This window comes from Sceloporus occidentalis, unplaced genomic scaffold (genome assembly GCF_023333645.1).
Source record: "Sceloporus occidentalis isolate IW3139 unplaced genomic scaffold, rSceOcc1.0.p SCAF_7, whole genome shotgun sequence".
Lineage (NCBI taxonomy): Eukaryota > Metazoa > Chordata > Lepidosauria > Squamata > Phrynosomatidae > Sceloporus > Sceloporus occidentalis.
The window spans coordinates 13388007-13403208 of record NW_028316987.1 but is presented as its reverse complement, the minus strand read 5'-3'; the positions used below and the strand labels follow the sequence as shown (position 1 = coordinate 13403208).

Sequence of the window (15202 nt, the reverse complement as noted above, 5' to 3'; positions counted from 1 at the left end):
AGGCCTAGTAGGACAACACTATGGTGTTCACCTCAGATCAGTTGAAGAAAAGCAGTATATCATCATAGGCCTGAATACCTTTGGCTGTCTTTAGTTCCAAGGATTATTTAATCAATCAACCCTGAAACGTTGGATTTCTTTAATGGATCATTACCCTTGGTAATTTCTGAGACAACCTTGAAATTTTGAGCTTTGACAACCACCTCTGAAGTTTTTAGAGACTCGTTTTTGTGCAATAACTGGAATTATGTTGAATTAAATGTTATTTCTGGTTCACCATCAGAAAACATTTTAGGATGTGTTCAGATTGTGACCTGGGATTTTTCTATTTTTTTCAAGATGTTCAACTTCTGGCTCTTAGCAAACATAAGAAGAAGTTTACAGTGGTTTTTGATATTCTTTTCATTCCCCTTCCTAGCCTCAAACAGAAGAACTCAAAGAAAAACAACAGTGGGAGCGCAATCTGCAGAGGGATGCCCTACAGGTATTGCAGGCTGAGCTGAGGGATGTAGAGAATAAAGAAGAGGATTAGTGTTGGGGGAAGGAGGTCCCAATACTATCTTAGTATTGGCTTATCTTAATAATGTGAAAATCTTTACATGTTGCCTCCTGGCCAGAGAATGTTGCTACCTCTGATTTAGGACTGTATTGTGCAGCCATACTTCACTGATGGAATTTATTTCATGGGCTGAATGTACACATCCAGAATATAGGATAGTGTTGGTTGTGTGCATTGTTCACTTACATTAACCCCAAATGTGATAGTTGTTCAGTAATTGGCAGGAAAAAAGCAGCACAATCCCTTTTTGGATTTGCCTTATGATGAAAGAAATTAAATCAGCAAAATAATATCGTCAGTTGCCTGATACTACCTTCCACATGGAAAAGCAAAATTGGACCAGCCTGTGAATTTCCCCTCCTAGGCAGAACTTAATAGCTTTGACTTTCAATGTCAAATGAGGATTGTGTAAGTTGTTCAGTAGATGGCTGCCTGACTCTGACCAGCTAAACAGTGGAAGTTATTTCCACTGGAAGTTAAGCTAATGTAGAATGTTGCTTTCTCTGTGTGTCAAGCATTTAAAATATTTGTACCCTATAAACTAATGATAAGGAGTTTCTGGTAATTTGCTGTTAATTGTAAACTTGGGAAACTGGTGAGTGCCAATTTGAAAACTATTATTCTGTCATGTTTTGCCTTTTTACTATACTTCTTATCTGAAAGTGCGCCTCTGTACTCAAAGCAGCCCCTAAGGAGTCCTGTGGATTTCAACTTTCTTTCCATTACAGAGCAGTGGTATTGAATGTATTTTAAAAATTCTCCATCCTGATGTTGTATGTTAGAACCTTGCTTTTTATTCTTAGCTGTTGGACTTGCATTTAAAAATATCAGAAAAGATATACTGTTGATGGCCCCATGAGACCTGGTATTGTACAGCTGCAGAAAGAGGAGGAATACTCAGATGGTAGAGTCGACTGTACTACTACTAACTGAGGGGGAAATTGAAGCTCCCTTATGTAAACATTTCACTTGAAAGCAGAAGACAGGTACAGAAGTTAGCTTGAACTTTTCTCCCAACTGTCCTAAGTATTCATACAGGACTTTTTAAAAACAGAGGCATTAAACACAGCAGCCATCATTTGCAGTCTGAATTGCATCATTGACTGACTCAGTCATTTTATCCTGCTGCATTTGGAAGCCCAGCATTAATGGGGAGATATTTGGTGGGTGTAGGGGAGACTTTATAAGGACAAGAGACACAGAGCAGCTTCTACCCTACATGGGCGCTGTTGGTGTTAGGACAAAGTATTTTAAAGAAAGTTGCCATTTTGCCTCAAATGATTGAACCCCCCTCGCCCTCCATTTCCCCCCTCTCTATATAGACATTGCCTGATCATCCTTCCTTGCATGCATTGTGTGCTCCTTGCTGTACAGATACATTAACAAGGAATACTTAAACAGAGGGCAGATGAGCCACTATTGAAGCTATTTGGAGAGGGGCTGTTTAATTAGTAGTATTAAACATACTCTTTTAAACCTCAGTGTGAGGACCTAACCTTCCTGGTGAGAAGTTTGTTGCATGATCTGTTTTAGAACAGCTCCCTGGCCCCTTCCTTTCCTTCCTCTCTCCTGGGGTGGCTTCACACGTAAATACACTGTCCCACTTGAACACCTTTCACCTTTCTGAGATGACAAAAAGTAAAGGAGAACAAAAACCAATGACTATATGTTAGGCAGGATACATAATGTGTTTATATGCAGAATTTCAAACCAGACTGAAGCAAAAACCATATGCAATTGATATTAACTTTATTATAAACTGTATATGATGTACAAAAAATAAAACACTCCAGATCTCACTGGTGACTTTTTGCCTGCTTGAACAGTTTAGACACTGCTGAACCTGGATGTGGTGGCATGGAGCAAGATTGAATGAGCAGTTAGAGACTTCCCATCCACATAAAGCCTGTGATGGTATATTTTAAGTTGTTAGGATTAACCTTGGATGGGATTGAGGCAAAACAGACCCATTAGCCCTTCAAAATAGATCCTGACTGCGTTTTCAGATCATGCAAGGGCATTCAACACATGTAGCAGAGAACCTGGTTTACCACAGAAAGGCAGCATATAAACAGACAATTAAAACATTCTTGATGCCAAATTCAGATCAGGCCAAGCACCAGTTCTTAGTATTAGCCGTCCCCTTCAAGATATTTATTAGCTGTGCGAATACAACATGGAAGGAGCTTTCCAACAGACCTACAAATGACAAGATAAGTACTTGGGGGAGCAGGCCACATGTGCAGCTCCTTCCCAAGACAAAACATATGGTGATAAAACATTGCCATCTTAATGTACCCATGACAGTTCCCTGTTCTCTCAATGTAAAATGTAAATAAAGCCCATCCTTTCTGTGCGTGTGTAAAAGTTCACCTAGTGATAGCTTGAGCAAAGTGTTTAATATTGAATGGCATCATTTTTACTGTCAACACATTTCTAAATATTAATAACATTTATTTCAATATATTTTACAGTTGCTATTGAGTCTAAGCTGCTATTTAGGCCTGAATCAGAATTAAAGCATTTTAAAAAAATTATGCTAGTCAGAACCACAGGGATACACTACTTTCACATAAGTAAAAAGAGGCCAACTGTATTCAAGAAAAGCACATTAACAATAATTTTACCATTAGACAACCAACATGAAACACTGTAATATCTGGCACAAGTAGTATGCATATAGAAAGTTACATTGTGGTGGATGTTTCCTCAGCAACATCATTAGCATAACTGGCTTTCCACTCCTCTAACTAGACATTCAAGAAGGTTAGCTGGATTAAAAACCCTATTTTGCTTTAAATACTGATTGATGGGATTTTAGGGTTTGTGTGAAGTCTGCATTTGGGCTGAATTAGTACCTTCCATTTTAAGTCTGATCAGTTAACACCTATGCTAATAATGTTGCTGACAAAATGTTGTGTTCCTATGAACAAAGCTGTAGATAGGTTTGTAAGGCAAAGGTGGGGAACCAAAGGCCCTAGGGCCAAATCTAACATTTCTGGGCCCCTGGTCTGACTGTACTTTTCCAAATGGCCATGCGGCTTTCTTGTGACACATCAATGGGGAATTTTCCAGGCTTTATATGGGTTTTTCACCAAGTTCCAAAAAGTCTGTCTAAAAGTAAAAAGCCAGTGTGGTGTAGTGATTTGAGTTTCAGACTAGGACACTGGGAGACCAGGGTTTGAATCCTGGCTCGGCCATGGAAGGGGGCCTTAGGCAAGTCACACTCTCAGAAAAAGGGAAAGGCAAAAGCCATCTGAACAAATTTTGCCCAGACAAATTTGCCTTAGGGTTGTCATAAGTCAGAAACAACTTGAAGGCACAAAACAACAAAAAGTCAGAATCTTTCTACTTGCAGGCAAATAGAGATTTTAAGCTAAAATAGGCTATTTTTGGTCCCACCTTTGCCTCCACACATGACTGGAATGTGATTCCTGAGAACTTTTTGTAAGTGAAATTGGACCCTTGGGCTAAAAAGGTTCCCCACATTTGCTGTAAGGATTATTCAGGAGGATGTGGTTTTCCTCCATGATGTACCCATTGTTTTGTCTAGAAGGTCTTTTCCCACAATGAAGATCATGTTCAGTAATCCTGTAACAGAAGGCTGTAACAGAAGACTGGGAAACAGACCCTCCTTAGCATTACCATGCATAAACCACCTCAATTAGAGGAGGACTTTAGGTCCATAGGTCCCATGTGTATTGCACTATTTTATGACAAGGTGTAAAAGAAAATCACTTCAAATTCTGAGTGCATTTTTATGAGCAACATGTTCAAATGCTGCAAATAAAGGTGGTTGGAATACAAGCAAGTAAATATATTCAGCTGCCTACTTATCATTTTCAAGAAAATATGATGACCACAAAACCAAAATCTGTTCATCTTGCAGCAAAGTGGCTGGGAGTTAATCTCTTCAACTATCTATCCAGGAGGTGGCTGGTAGTTCCCATGTCAGTTGAATGCTCAATCCACTCTGGGTTTTAGCCCCAACTTTAAAAGGAGCTATCCAAGGGGCTGAACCTTACCCCCCAAAGAAAGATTAGCACATTGCATAGCTCCTTGAACGTTCAGGGTGAAATCATGAGTAGATCTGCTCTTCCACTGGTACTGGATTCACCAGTCACCACATTGTAATCCAAAATATTCACACTACTACCTGACTTAAGGCAGGCACCATCCAACTGAGGTTTTAAAATGTGTGGCTTGCCTTTTACCTTCCGATTAAAGGCCTACTACATATCACTGTATTATTATAACATCAAAAGGAATATATACAAACACTCATTTTCCATGTTGAATCAATATCTGAAAAACCCAGAAAGGATGCTTCCTTTTTCATGTGGGTTCTTTATCTATTGAAGACAGGAATCTTGTGGCCTGCCAGCTATTGATCTACATGCCTCATCAGCTAGGCAGCATACATAAATTAAAGACATACCAAGGGTTATACCTGCCACAGCCCTGATTTCAGAAATTCTAGTTTTAAAAAAGCAAAGAGAAAAAAAGTCTTTTCCTTAATGGGTAAATTCCAAGCTTGGATCAAGATTGAGAAATGTCAGTTTTTAAAACTGTTTCTAAGGCTACAACCCTCTATGCTACCCAGGAATAATCCTACTGGAACTCAGTGGAGCTTACTCCTAGGAAGACATATACATACATAGGATTGCATCAAAAATATTTTGTACACCACTTTAGAGTATTCCATTCGCTTCCCATAAATTACTTCTGGGCTCTTCAAGAGAGCCTTTTAAACAAAGCTCTTTATGTAAAGCACTATCAGAGGAACCATGAATGTTCAGAGGGCAACATTTATCTACTGCATTAAAGGCTTCAGATACTTGTTTTTCATTGGCAAGCATTTTACAGATGCCCCCCCCCCCAATTCCGCTGGACTTCCTAGCCATGATATAATACAAAACAGTTTCCATCCACTCTTAAATTATAGAAAAACTCCTACCTGTGACGTAATTGATGCATTTGTCTCTTTCAAAACTTTGGGCATAAGATGGAGAGGCCCTTTCTTTCAGCTAAATAGTCCCTGAGGCATTGTTTTTTAGGCTATGTGGCCATGTTTTGGAAAAATTTATTCCTGACGTTTCACCTGCATCTGTGAAGGTGCAGATACAGGCAAAACATCAGAAATAAATTCTTCCAAAACACAGCCACATAGCCTGAAAACCCCACAAAAATTATGGATGCTAGCTGGGAAAGCCTTCAACTTCACAATCGCTGAGGCATCTTTGTTACACTAGTTACACTAGTTGACTTTCCCCAAGGTGGTACCCTCTGACCTGAGATGCTGGGTGATGGAGTCCAAAACATCTTCAGGGCACCAAGTTGGTGAAGATTAAACTAAGCCCTTTCCTGGGAGTTGCCAGGTCTTAGCAGGTAGCTAGCATCTGGTTTGAAGAATCAAAAAAGCAAATGAGTACAGAGAAGGGAGGAGACAACTGACTGCTCCCCCTCACCCGTTTAGTAGGGAGGAATTCTGAGGAAATGCAAATACCATATTTGTATGAGAGAAAGAAGCATTTGTGCCAAATCATAGGCTGAGATGCTACATCAAGAAGACAGAGCATAAATGCTGCACCATGTCCACACTTGATGTATGTCTTTTTCTGGATGGGATGCAAGGGGCTATGCTAGCCTTCTGCACCCTATCCACCACCACCTCAGTGATGGAGTCCTGTTGCTGCTTACCATTGAGGAGCGGGGAGATCAAGGAGACAAATTGGATGTTAAGGAGCCAGCTTGTAGAGGGTAAATTTAATGGCAGTGCACCACAGACACAGTGCACCCTCCTATATATTCCCTTTGGAGCTACATCAGTCGTATTGTCTCCCCATTCTCCTCTCCCAACTAGTAAGCCGCAACAGCCACCAAAAGGGTTCTCATTTGCAAGCACTCCGTGCCAACTGCTCTATTGCTTTAGTAATTTAAATACTTTTTGTAAAAAGGATTTACATAGTCTTCTCTATTAAAAGACTGCGGAGGTTAATCTCAACAAGTGGGCAGAGGGTATAAATCACTGAAGCAGGATTAACAAAATTGAGGCAAGTCTGGCTTTCAGAGATGCCTTGAATCCATCTAGCTGGACTGTGGGCTCTTTCACACTACACAGTTAATAGTGCAGTGATTCTACTTTAACTGCCATGGTTCCTTCCAATGGAATTCTGGGATTTGTAGTTTAGGGAGGAGCGTTTAGAATTTCAGCCAGAGAGCTCTAGCGCTTCACTACATTACAAACTCTAGGATTCCACAGGATGCAGCCATGGCAGTTGAAGTGGAATCACATTCATATAATTGTATATAGTGAAAGGTACCTGTGTCTGAGCTAGTATCTGAATCTGGAATATCTTAAAGCCAATTCTTAGCGATCTGACTTATTTTGCTATAATTGGGGGCCAGGAGAAGCAGCTCACCCAAGATAGTATAGTTCAAAGGGTGACATGGCCCCACTCAATCCCTGTGCCTCTATAGTGCTGTTTTATGGGCTCCCCTCCACCCCACCCCAAATGCAGCTGGGAAATGAAGAATGGCTTTTCCTGCATGACTCCAAAAGCTACAGTTCTTTAAAACAAGGTGCACCTCTCCTCGTTCCTTGGTTTGCCCCCAAATATGGCTTCAGCCCCAACTGGGGTGAAAATTGGTTTCTGGATTGTAGCAAAATGACTTGGTAGATCCACGTTGTCAAGAGAGAAGATGGCACCATTTCAGACAGAGATGGCACTGCCACTTGTGAACAAACTGTGTGTTTGTTTCTCGAAACAACCTGAAAATAGAAAACCAAAAATGGCAAGGAGCACAGTTCAAGCCTTGGCTTTTTCCCTTCTGTGCTTTTCTTTTTGCAGGGAGTTTTGTTTTGTTTGGTTTTGTTTTGTAATGGACCAGAGGGAGGAAGAGGTTCTCCCTCTGGTGCATATTTACCATGTCTAAAGCCAGTTTATTCCACTATGAGGGCAATGGATACCAGATTTAAGTGACCAGCAGTGATATCGCCTGAGGAAGCATGCCGTTTCTCTGAATTAGAAAAAGATGCTTGCATATCCAAATCTTCGGTTGCATTAATTTTAATTTATACATATTAAAAAATGCCCAGGCTGCTGGCTTGTTTCTCAAATGACAAGGGGAGAAAAATGTATATCTGTGGAAAGACTGGCTATGCTTGAATTTAATATGAATTGGCGGACAATATTTTGTGTGCGTTTTTATAAAAGGTTACACAGGACTGCAAAACAGGAGAGGGCAGCCTTTAGATGATGATGCAAGCATTAAAGGGTGACCCTCGCTTGCTACCTCCTTGAGTTGGCACCAGTTTTCCCTTTCCATAGTACCCGGAAAAGATGGCTCTGACTTCAATTTTTTTGGAGAACACAAGCATCCACATGCCATTCCCGTATGACAAAAGTTTCCCGCCCCCAATCTCCCCAACCTCCTCCCCTTTGTTCCCTGCCTTCTCCAGCTTAACAAATTCAAGGAGGTCCAGGCCTGTCTGGACTGCTTCTATCCCACTGGCACAACCCAGGGTGACATGGGCCCGGCTGCCTTTCGGAAGGTTGACCGCTGGCTGAAGTACGTCCACATCGCCCGGCCACAGAAGCATTTGCTGCTCATTTAGTTCCACACGGGCCCCCACAGTTCTTGGAGTGATGAAAAGAGCAGTGATGGTCAGGAAGAAGGCTTTTCCGTAAGAGGACTTCACAACCTGTGGAAGAAATTGTTTCTGTTAAGGCCCTCCATTTAACCAAAGTTTCAGAATTAGGTTTTCTGTTTTTTAAAAGAAAAAAAAGGAAAGCCATTTAGAGGGTAGAGGGGATGTTTTTGCCATGTTGGCGGAGAAGTACATTTACACATAGGTAGAATCATAGAATCGTAGAGTTGGAAGAGACCACAAGGGCCATCTAGTCCAACCCCCTGCAATGCAGGAACTCTTAATCAAAGCATCCTTGACGGATGACCATCATGCCTTTGTTTTAAGACCTCCAAGGAAGGAGACTCCACTACACTCTGAAGGAATGTGTTCCACTGTCAAACAGCCCTTACTGTCAGGAAGTTCCTCCTAATGTTGAGGTGGAATCTCTTTTCCGGGAGCTTGCATCCATTGTTCTAGGTCCTGTTCTCTGGAGCAGCAGAAAACAAGCTTGTTTCCTCCTCAATATGACATCCCTTCTAATATTTAAACGGGGCTATCATATCACCTCTTAACCTTCTCTTCTCCAGGCTAAACATCCCCAGCTCCCTGAGTCATTCCTCACAGGACATGGTTTCCAGACCCTTCACCATTTTAGTTGCTCTCCTTTGGACACGCTCCAGTTTTTCAATGTCCTTTTTGAACTGTGGTAAATTCCACTGCTTCAATGGAACTACACTAGTAAGGATTGACACACAACAGGGTTTAGGCCATCTGTGTACCTAGTTGCTCAACTGTTGCTGAGATGCATGTAAAAATATTCAGACAGTTTCATCAAAGATAGAGGTAAAGGTTACTGTGCATGATCAGAGATAAGAAGTTCCTGACAGAAGCAAAGGGAGCTAGCAAATCTGGAGTATCTTAAAGCCAATTCTTGGAGCTATATAAATAAACCACAACAACAACAACAACAATAGCAGCAAATGTGTCTCCTAGTTTTTGAAAGGTTTAAGTTCCCCATTCACTAGGATCTCCCAGCCCTCTGTAAAGCATTTTCAAGGGCTGCTACTGGGAAAGTGGACCAGAAAGTCTCCACGCAGTACAGCTGTATGTTGTGCCCAAAGTGCTGTGGCATTTCTAGGAGGGGAATTCCAATTTGAATATGGACTCCTTTGGACATAGTCCATTCCCATCTTTAAAAGGAGTTGGGTGAAGAAGTTGGGACTTTCCAACTTGGGGCCATCCTGAAAGTACCTTCACTTTCCAGCCCAGAATGAAAGGAGGCAAAATGCTCACCTCCTGCTGTGCATAGTCATCTGCTCCTGGGGCCTTCCCAAAGTCAGTAAATTTTGTGGTACAGTGCAAGACACTTGGTGGCCTTTTCACAAAGTAGCTGGTCAAGTCAATTTTCACTTTGGGGTCTTCAGTGGCTTGTCCAACTGTAAACCAAAGGAAACAGAATGAGTCCTGCCAAACCAATTTCATAACTTCTTCCAACACAACTTCTTCACTGTCAACATTCTATCTTCATGTAAGATTAAACAAACTTTTCTTTAAAAAATACTAATTTTTTAAAATTATGAATACACAAATATAGAGAAAAGGAAGGAAGCAAGGAAAGGAAAATAGGATAGTTGTGTGAAGATAACCTACAATATGATCACCTTATGTATATGCCTAGCTCATGATTATATCTGTCTGCTTATTGTACAGTTTGTGTATCCCTTATCCAAAATGCTTGGGACCAGAGTTTTGGATTTCAGAATTTGAGATACATTGGAGATAGACCCAAGTCTAAACATTAAATTAGTTTATGTTTTGTATACATCTTATACATAAAAACCTGAAAGTAGTTTTATACACAGGATTTTTAAAAAATGTGCATGAAACAGTTTGTATACACTGAATCACCAGAAAGCAAAGAGGTTACTATCTCAGCCCCCCATGTGGATAATTTTGAATTTTGGGGTATTTATTTTGGGTTTTTGGATAAGAGATACTCAACCTGTAATGTACTTATCTACAATAACCAGTGCTGTGTAGTTGTTTGAGCATTGGATTACAACTCTGGAGATCAGAGTTCATTTCTTCGTTCAAGTATAAAAACCAACTGGGCAAGCCATACTCTCTCAGCCTCAGAGGGTGCCAATTGCAACCCCCCTCTGAAGAAACTTGCTAAGAAAGCCCTATGACAGGGTTGTCATGTTAGGGTTGCCATAAGTCAAAAGTGACCTGAAGGCATACAACAAACAAACAAAAAATGTAAATATCTAATTCATGAGTGTTTGTCAAACTTGTAAAAAAATAAGCTTCAAGTATATACAAGATTATATTCTCCTCTCATTGTGCACAGGATATTGTAAGAACTCATAAACTAACTCCTACTCTTAATGCTGGTGCTAAACATGACACAGAAAGCACAACATAAATGCTGTACTGTTCTTTTTTTTTAATACTCTATAATTTATGTTAAAAGATCTTTAGGCCCAGTTTAGCTGTCATGCTATGCGAGAGCTTAGTTCAATCTGCTCCTTGACAAAGTTTTCTAGCAAATGGCTTTGAGTGGCTGCTTGGAAGTCTTGGGGTTTAAGCACAGCCATTACCTCTTGATATTATAAGCTCAGGCTACAATGGAGATTACCAAATTTTAAACAGTACAATTTAGGTCAGAAGCAGCGCATATCAGTGCAGGAGTAGGGAATGCATGGCCCTCAGGTGTTGTTGGGTTGCAGTTCCCATCAGCTGCTGAAGGCCATACATTCTCTCCCATTTCATCAACAAAAGCCAATGCAATTGCTTGTGTATTGCTCCTCCACCCCAATTGCAAATCAGTTTTCTCTGATGTTTTGTCCTGGGATCTTTTGGATTACAATTCCCATAATCCCTCTCCAAGGCATCATGCCATATGCTCACTGAAGAAAGATCAGGTTTGCAGTGCAACACATTCAGAGGGATCAGGTTGAAGAAGGCTGATCTAGAACTACCAAAATACATGACAGGTAGCATGGGGTTGTACATTTTTGTTTCTCTTCCCAGTTTCATCATCTGTTGCTGGAGAAGCCAACCACAGGATGCTGGCACATCACACAATGTACTGTATTATGCATTACTGTGGAGAGTAGAAGAGGAAAATATGCTTTTGGTGGCTGCCACTTCCTTTTCTTTAGTATCTAGTTGCAGAGTTTGGAAATGTGGACTACAACTCCCACAATCTCTGGCAACTTAAAGTGAGTTTTCCAAGTTTGATCTAGTACCTGCAATAAATACCCTTTTATCTGACCCTTCTCAGTGCTTGCTGTCCCCTTCTGGATATGTTTAGACCAGTTTTCATTTTTTTTAGGCACCTTACCCTAACTATACAAAAAGCTATAAGGATTTGGATCAGCTACTTAATGTACAACAAAAGGTCATCTTTTTCCAAACTCTGCAGAGATAACCCCAGGGAAAGCTGCTCAACTTGCATAAAGATACATAAGGTTGTACCTTTTCTTTCTAAAAAAAAATATGGTGTGGGGTAGTTCATAAAGAAAGAGTGAGTACACAGATGCATGGTGCCAGGTAAGATTCCTGCTTCCAGCAACAGGTTAGAAAGGGAAGATCTTCTGAAGTCTCAGGGATTTCCTTTTAGAATCCTACAGTGGTACAAGGCTGGCTTTGTCTTTTACATGCAATGGCCTCGAGAGGTTGGTAAGCCGTGGAGGACATAGACAAACCTTTCACACAAAAGACAGTGAGACTTCCAGTGACCAGATGGGTCACTGTCTCAATTAGGATTATCTGTACTGTCTCAGCAGCAGCATCTCCCTTGTCATTGGGGTGATGCACCCACATTTTAGTCCAAACTTTAAAGGAGGTATCCAGGCTGCTGCTCCTGTTTTAGGGGAATCCCTTTTAGATTCATGGCTTTGGATAGCTTCATTAAAATTCAGACCAAAACACAGAACAGGTGCACTGCCTCAGAGGCCAGCCACCAGCCATCCCTGCTCACCCCAGCAACATGTGGCTGGTGGTGAAGAGATTATTTTTGTTATCACTGGTCTTCAAATACACCAGGACCGGTTCTCAATCCAGGAAGAGTTTAACACCATTTAGCCACCTAGGACTGCTCTCCTGAAAGTGTGGGAACATGCATTTCTGTTACTCGCAAACAATAGGCAATGATGGAAGGATTATTGGTCTGATGTTAGAAAGTTAATGGGCACTGCTTGGGAATGTTACCTTTTGAAGTACAATGCCCAAAACCCTCCACTCAGCATAGAGATGTAGCACTAGCAAAGTAAGGCCACAGTGGTGCTTTTCCCAGGGTAAAAAAATAATTTACTTTGGGACAAATGGTGGAGGAGGCTGGTATGCATGTTATTACACAGTGCACCTCATCTTGTTTCAGGTTTCCCATAAGGACTGCCGATTGCCTCTTCAGTTTCAAACCAAGAGGTAGCTTTGAAACCCTTTGCTTAGAAGATCTGAAACCCTTTGCTTAGAAGTAGAGTCACTGAAGTGCCAGGGAGACAGTAAAACAGACCACACCATCTTCAGTGGAACCAAGTCCAAAGATGGTTTGGGCTCATGCATGAGAAGAAGCAGAGTTTAAGAGCTCCTGATTTAAGAACTCACAGAGCACTTTCCTAGCCAGCAAGGGCAGTAGGCATGCTGACTAAGATATTCTAGGAACTGTAGTTCAAAGTATGCCCTCAACTTTTGCAGAGGTTAGGGGTGCAGGATCCCCATGGAAGTGGGAAAATGTGAATATAGGATGCTGTTTTTTTAATCTTAGAGAACACTTCTCTAAGCATTTCTAGGTCCCCGGGACAATTCTGAAAGACCTGGAAATGCCTAGAGAGAACATATTTATTTTTCGATTATGCAGCAGTGGAGGTTGTGGCAAATACAGTAATCTGCAAAGAACCAAATCCACAGACGCTTAACTAACAAATGTGGAGGGACAACTATAGTAACCTTTCCAGGATCTCAGCAGGACTGCAGATTTCACAAAGAAATGGGCAGGCAATCCCTGCAGGACACTGGCAGGATATTTAAAGAGGAGCATCTTTTGTGGGCCTGGGAAAGAGGATACTTTTGCAGTAGGAATAGGCAGGGACCCACAATGTTTTAGAGAGTATCTGAGAATTCAGCAACACCAGCCTTTCTGGCATTTTATCTGAGGGCAAAACATCTTGTGTTGATCAGGTGTGTTCTGCTGATCTAAAAATAGCTTTGCACTCAGATTTAAAATTTACTTCTTTTTTCTTTATTTTTTTGCTCTTTCCTCTTTCTGCTTTTTGCATAGTGCTTTCACCACTGAGCTAATATAAATAATTTGAGTACATTTTTATAAGCTTGACTAAGGAAACACTTTGGACTGTCATCTTGTTGGTGAATTATGATGACATGAGTAAGACTAAATGCCATCGTAACTCACTTTTTGTTGCAGAGGTCAGAATTCTGGTCTGACAGCACAATCCACACACCCAAAAAAACTTCCTTATAAAAGCAGCACAGTCCTCCAATACACCTATTTCCATATTGTTGGAAAGGGGGGAGGGAGAAATCAGTGGGGACCACTGCAAGAATATCATTGTAGGGACCTTCTAAGGACCTCCAAGAAGGTTCTGCAAATGCCTGTCAGAACACATCCACCAAAAAATAGCGGGACTTATTCCCACTGATCCTCCAGCTCTCCAACAACCCATATGTTTCAACATGCAGGATCTCAGCCTTGATTTTAAACAGGGAAAAAAAAGAGGGATGGGGATTTGTTGCACAAACACAGAACGTGGCAGCCTCCTGTAAAATTCAGCAAAGGATCCCAAGATCCTGGGAACTAGAAAGAAGCTGCTCTTTCTGTGCTTATTAGTAGGAGATCAATTCTCATGGGTTAGTAGAGGCAGATTTTATACAATTAAAAGTTTGGGGGAGGGGAGTGGACCCACAGTGTTTATTGGCCTCCTTTTTGAAGACTTTGATACTGGCAAGCTCATCCAAAAATGCCTGCCCCGTCTTCCGCAAGTTCTCCGAACTCCGTTTACTCAAAAACCATCCATAATACAAGGGAAGGAAGTCCTTTTCTAAGCTGGGCTTCAGCTTCTTTAGATCATCCACTGAAAGTTTCCACTGGTTCTTATCCTTGAGCTGCAAGCAATCCAGTTTCCATGCTGTTTTGGGCTCCACAATGATGACTTTGTAGTGGTACTTATCAGCAATCTCGAAGAGCTGATCCAGCCGCTCCCGCTCGTGGTGGGTGTCATCCACCACCACAACGCTGACATCACGCTTGCAATAGACACTTAGATCCTCGTCTACTTTGCTGTACTCATCGGGAAGGGGGCTCCTGATGGCTGGCTGGATTTTGTAGTTGTCGACGGAGACAATTTTGCAAGCATCTTTGTACTTATCTTGGATGGCTTGCGCCAAGGTGGACTTCCCACTGCCTGGAAGACCCCGGAGAACGAATAATGTTTTTGATTCCTTGATGGTGGTGATCGTTTCATGATCATCCAGAAAGGGGAACTGCAAACCTTCAGGGCGTTCTTTGGGCTGGGAAGACATTTTCCTAAATATCTTGGGCAGGAATACGTGGCTCTTCCGGGCGAAGCCTTTGTTCTGAAATCAAGAAAAGGGAGGAAAGAGTTGTCATGTGATTCTATTGGAACATTCCAGAGAGAGATACCATCTTTTGGCCCTGAATAATAGACCACTGTTTTCTATCCAAACCAAAGGGGATTTTTGTGTTGTTGTTGCTGCTGCTACTGCTGCTTGCTATTCAGATGGGCATAAATGGCCCAGTGATGGTTTTAAATGATGCTATTATGTCAGATAAGAACTTATACATTCCAGAAGCAGCAGCCCTGTTAGTCTATTGTAGGAAAAATCCAGAGGCAGCCTTCCCCCACCCTGATGCCTCCAACCTCTGGAAGATGTGCTGGATGACAACCCCCATCATCCTCATACAGCAGAGTCAAGGAATGGAATTGGACTCCAACACATTTAGAGAACAGCAGGTTGAAAAAGTTTGT

At 41.5% G+C, this 15202-nt stretch overlaps 2 protein-coding genes across 3 annotated transcripts in view; one reads left to right on the top strand and one right to left on the bottom strand.

Annotated features, from left to right (window-relative positions):
• The window catches only part of LOC149309218 (dnaJ homolog subfamily C member 7), a 35859-nt gene extending 33501 nt beyond the window's left edge, over window positions 1–2358 (top strand). The window contains exon 15 of the transcript XR_016281889.1: window positions 419–2358. The gene's annotated coding sequence lies outside the window, so the exon portion shown is untranslated. The remainder of the gene's footprint in view (window positions 1–418) is intronic.
• Window positions 2292–15202, bottom strand: part of LOC149309217 (2',3'-cyclic-nucleotide 3'-phosphodiesterase-like) — a 28858-nt gene continuing 15947 nt past the window's right edge. For both annotated transcript variants that reach the window (XM_089531985.1, XM_089531986.1), the window contains exons 2-4: window positions 14120–14789; window positions 9486–9628; window positions 2292–8264 (exon numbers count right to left, since the gene is read on the bottom strand). In XM_089531985.1, coding sequence (XP_089388111.1) covers window positions 7812–8264; window positions 9486–9628; window positions 14120–14789 — 1266 coding nt within the window. In that variant the 3' untranslated portion in view covers window positions 2292–7811. The remainder of the gene's footprint in view (window positions 8265–9485; window positions 9629–14119; window positions 14790–15202) is intronic.